Here is a 5,282-nt window from a genome sequence, read left to right as displayed (position 1 = left end):
TGCGGGGCCGCCATCCCGGGGCCGCAGCCGCGGCCACTCCCGCTCCGGGGGGGTGGTGGGGAGGCACCGGGCCCCGCCGCGCTTTACCGAGCTCCCCGCCTCCCCCCCGCCCGCCGTGCCCCGCCGCCATGAGGCGAAGCCCGTTGGGTTTTAACCCCTTCCTTGCCTCCTCGGGGACGAGCTCGTCGCGCTCCTTTATTACCTATTTTTCTCTTCTCTTCCCGGCGTTGGCACCTTCTGCTCTCACCTTGGGCCGCACAAGGGGGAAGGGGCTTTGGGCAGGGCCCTCTCAGGCTGGCTGGTAACTGGGTATCCTTCTCCAGGCCCCTGTTAGGCAACGTCTTGATACCTTCACATAAGGGTGGGGAAAGCAGGGTGAGGACAGAAAGTCTGCTCTGATGGAAAAGTTGCTATTTCCAGCGCTTGGTCTTCATGCTGCTGTCCCTTGGCTGGCGCTGAGCGCGCCTTCCCCAGTTGGGTTTCTAGGTCGTGGTTTCCCTAGGGGTGGACCCTTGAGAGGAGTGCCTCTCCCCGTAACCCCGCCGGGAAGGGCAGGATGCTGCAGTCCCATCTCTCCGCAAGAAGCTCCTGGAGATAGGGAGAGGGAGGCAAGGCTCAGCACGATCCTTGGTTTTTGGTGGGTTGTGAGGGGTGGTGTAAGATCGTGGTCTGTAGTGTTCTATCCTAGAGTCATGGTTACTGTCTTCTTTCTGGCAGGTTTTGAGGTGCGTTCTCGTGTTGATAGCGTGACGTCCCCAGCTTCTCCTGCTTTTGCGACTATACGGCTCTTGCCCCACTGCCAGCCACCATGGATAAGACCGAGTTGATCCAGAAAGCCAAGCTGGCTGAGCAAGCTGAGCGCTACGATGATATGGCCACCTGCATGAAGGCAGTAACTGAGCAAGGTGCCGAGCTGTCCAACGAGGAGCGCAACCTGCTCTCAGTGGCCTACAAGAACGTAGTGGGGGGGCGGCGCTCTGCCTGGAGGGTCATCTCTAGCATTGAGCAGAAGACGGACACCAGTGACAAGAAGATGCAGCTTATCAAGGACTATCGGGAGAAGGTGGAGTCTGAGCTCAGATCCATCTGCACCACTGTGCTGGTGAGTGGGGTTTTTCTTTTTTCGTCTATTTTTTTAAGAGAAAGAAATACAGTGTTCATGTATGTTGCTGTACTGGGGAATAAGACTGGGAACTTGGCTGGGGAATATCACCTGAAGTACAATGCTGGGGTAGGGGAAGTCAGTGCAGTAACTTCTGCAACCGTTATGTGGGTTGCTGTGAGGAGGAAGATCATCTGCGCTCTGCTATGTGCCCCATATGTGTAAAGGTATTTGAGATATACACTCAATTTTGAGTGTATTTGAAGTACATTTTTGCATGGAGTGATCCATATGCAGTATTGCGCTAGGTAATTGCAGAGATGCTGAGCATTTAGCCTCATACCTGTTTGTGCTGTGGTTAGTAAGCTTATCTATTCATAAGATAAGCTGAAAAGAAAATGAGAAAAGCCATTTGTTTCTTCAGATCAGAGCTAATAGCCTGTTAAAAGCATTTACAGTAACTGGGTGTGCATTTTGTTTACTTCTCATGAAGAAAAATACTCTCAAGGGGTCTTCAAGAGACATTTTGAGGGTTTTTTAATATAAAATATGATTTTTTGAAGTAAGACATGTATATTGAAAATAGGAAATAAAGACAGGTAGAAATTGGCTTTGTCAGATTCAAGCTGGCTTCTCAGGGGAATCTTTAAGATGAATTTGCAGTAATTCTGGAATAATGTAGAATTAAGGTGTGAAGACTGGCATGACACCCTGAGCATGCATTGAAGCCCAGGAATACGTTTCTGTACAAACAGCAGAATTCCAGATGCCATCAATAGTGAAACTGCTGCACTGTAGTGGGAGCTGAAGAGACGTTTGTCAGCAGTGTGGAGGCTGCTGCACCCTGTTCTTCGTGACCAGGGAGTTGTGGCTGCAGGAAACTGCATGTGTGTAATGCAGTAGTAATTGTGTGGCAGATAATATTCAGAGGTTTATTTGCTTCTCTTAGTTATATTTATTTTTTTTAGGTATCTAGTATTGCGAACATGAGAACAGGAAGACATAAGGCTATAGGAAATAAAAAAAGTTTGAGGTAAATGTATCCTAGATTGGTTTAGGAGACCTGAATTTAAAGCTGACTGGTTTGGAAGTAACTGAATTTGCTTCTTGGTTAGGTGTTCTGGCTCATGAACACGGGGGAATACTTTGGATTGTGCTGAAAATACCAATATGCTTCCATGCATGCTGCCACCTAGGTTTTGGGTTGTTGTTGTTTTTTCCCTAAATCAGTCAAACTGAATTACCTTTGCCTGAAAAGCATTTGGAAATTTATTAGCTTAATGAATTGGTTAATACCTTAATACATTTAAGAGTCCATGTCTTCCAAAGAAGCTGTTTCTACAGTTACAGGCATAGTTAAGTTGTAAAACACTCACCTTTGTGAAAATGATATGGTTTGCGTAGGGCACTGATTCCTGTTCCCTGTGACGAGAGTTTCACTGGAACCCATGTGATGGAGTGACCTGTGTGACGGAGTGCCAGCCTTTGTGCTGTTGTCACTCCTCTCAATCTCCTCTTCTCAGTGCCCCACTTCAGAACTAACTTCTTGGGACCTCAACATAAAGCTCACTCTTCAGACTTCTTAATCTCGCTGTGTCCTTCTACCCAATCTGGTTCCTAAGAGGTTATGCATAAAATACCATACTGGTTGCTGTGCCATCTTAACAAGGAGTTCGTGCTTCCATAGGGAGACTGAATGTCTCTGATAAAGGTAGCGAGCCATTTCACACAGTGTCTATATGGAAATTATTCCAGTCACATCAAATGGTGGACAGCAGGTAGTCTGGTAGCCGTGCTAACACAAACCTCTGATGTAGGGAAAGCAAACTCTTCCTGTGCTAGCTGAATTTTTCCCTGCATTCTAGTCTTTCTCTGTTCTCGGCGATGGCCTGGTTGGCAACTCTCTCCTTCCCTTCTCGTCTGTAAGGCAGCAGTGAAGATCGAAACCTACAGCTGTGCACGCTTTTCCTGTTCTGCCCTGCTGGCAAAGGTGTGCCTTCCTTTGGTAGGGGGAGATGTCAGCTATCTACTGCAAGCCTTCCGATTTTTACCCTTCCTTTGAGGATCATGTGCAGTTATGTTCTGTTCTGCTTCTCCCCCTTTCCTCCTCCATCTACCACTCCTGTGTTCCATGAGTCAGCATCCGAGAGGTTGGAACTCACAATGTGCAGGCACTACAAAGGACGGGTTTCCTAAAGCTGAGCCATAAAGTCGTTTTGACTCCTCCTCCTTTGAATGCTAATTTCTTCTTTACTAATACTATAGTAACTGCTTGTAGCTCTTTTAGATCTCTTAAGTTGAATCTCAGAGATGCTTTTTGAATTCTAGGAAGGCAGCTAAACTGAAACAACTGCTGGCAAGTAGTATGGAAAGGTTGCTTGTCATCTGGAGTATTTGGATTTAGCAAGGGTGGATGTGTTGGGTGGAGTGTGACTGCTGTTAGTCATACTACTAACAGTTTTTTCAAAAGGCTTTTTTTTATTTTATTACTGGTGTGGCACAGCTTTTCAAAATGAAATCTCTCTGCTGTTGTAGAAATGTTCATTTAGACATACTTGTGCTAGCATTACAAAATACTGCTAATTTTTTATTAGAAAGGCGTCAACACTGAATCTGCAATTACTTTTCTTTCCTGTAAAGAATGCCTCAATCCAATTAGGTAACGCATTGTTTTAGGGCATGGTTTGATAAGAAACTTAAATTTCATCACCACTGGAATACAAATATCTAAAATTATGTTGAGATATAGAAAGAAAAATAAAACTTTTGCTAATTAATTGATTTATAACCACCATCAGCGGTCACAGTAAGATATTCCATCTCATGACAAGCAGTGAAAACATTGCTTTAGCTGCATATCTCGCAAGTAGGAGTAGATGTGATCTGAACCCTTTTTAACTGTTAATTGTATGACTGGTCTTTCAGGTGAGAGTGGCTCTTTAATGAAGAAATGGTATGACTTTGTCAAACAACTTGCATGAATGTTTTATTTGAAAGGTGCACTACCAGGTTTTATTGAAGTCCCTGTATTGATTGACTAATTCTTTGGTAACGTAGTGAATTAATGTTGAATCATCCCTTATGAATCATAGTTGAAACTGTTCTTGAAACACTCTTGTCCCAGAATAAAGAAACAGGTTAGCAACTTTATCGTTCAACTTTATCTTGGGAAAAAAAAAATTGTTTCATATACTCTCTGAGCGCAAAGTTCATGTTTCTTTATATTCTCTGAGCTATTTTAAGGCAGAGGTACTAGATAATGTAGAAGGGATGGGTGCAGCAGCAATTTTCACGTAGTTAGTGAAATAACGTGTGAGACTTTGAAGATGGAATGTATGATATAAGACTAATGCTTTATTGTATGTACACCCTGCTGCTTAGTTACTTCGGGTTTTCAAAAAGGGTAACTTTTGAATTGGAACTTTTCTGTGGGAGAGATCAAACTGATGGGTTTGCGGAGAGCCTCAGTCTCTTTGCATAGTGATAACCCACCTTGCATTCGAACTCCTCCTTTCTTTAGAAAGACCTAGTGTAGAGGAAGGAGGGACATCAACCCTTGCCTGGAAGGAGTTCACTCTTCACCTGCAACTTGAGGTTTTTTCCATGTGTATTTGGTAGCGCTCTGCATATGTTCAATTTCTAGGTCCTGATGTTGGAGCTCTTTGTAGAGCAGTAGAGATGACTACTTGCCCGTAGTTTAAAACTTGATGAAGATGGAATGGCTGAAATCATTAAAGCTTGGAAACAACTGTATCTTGATGGTTACTCCTCTGTCTCTAGCTGAAACTTAAAAAATTTAATTTAATATCCTTTTAATTTTTTCATAGAAAAGTGACGTATATGAGGCTTTTCAGTTGTTCCCAAACATTGATTTTTTACGGTGTCCTCTGTAAACTGTTTTACATTGCACTGTGTCAGGCCCATGTTGGCCAGTTTTTCTAGAAATGAGCAAGGGCATCGTGAACTTTTAAAACTGGACCAACAGTAACATTACTTGTGCTGTTGATTCTTTTCTGTACCCTGTGGCAGTGCTTGCAATGAAATAGTCTTGAGTGTAAGGTGTAGCTTATTTCAATTTTTACTGTCTTAAGGTTGAAAGGATGCTTGTAAACGTTTGATCTTCTGTGAGATTGCAGTGTTAATTGTTGAAAGCAAGTATTAGTGTGTTGCTCTTGCCAGC

At 43.7% G+C, this 5,282-nt stretch overlaps 1 protein-coding gene across 1 annotated transcript in view; it reads left to right on the top strand.

The window, feature by feature from the left end:
- The first annotated feature begins 714 nt into the window (after window positions 1-714).
- Window positions 715-5,282, top strand: part of YWHAQ (tyrosine 3-monooxygenase/tryptophan 5-monooxygenase activation protein, theta) — a 23,088-nt gene continuing 18,520 nt past the window's right edge. The window contains exon 1 of the mRNA XM_009893256.1: window positions 715-1,102. Within this exon, the coding sequence (XP_009891558.1) occupies window positions 809-1,102 (294 nt within the window). The 5' untranslated portion in view covers window positions 715-808. The remainder of the gene's footprint in view (window positions 1,103-5,282) is intronic.

Source organism: Charadrius vociferus, unplaced genomic scaffold (assembly GCF_000708025.1).
Source record: "Charadrius vociferus isolate BGI_N301 unplaced genomic scaffold, ASM70802v2 scaffold269, whole genome shotgun sequence".
Lineage (NCBI taxonomy): Eukaryota > Metazoa > Chordata > Aves > Charadriiformes > Charadriidae > Charadrius > Charadrius vociferus.
Note: the sequence above shows the minus strand (reverse complement) of the source record. Positions and strands in the feature narration are given on the sequence as shown.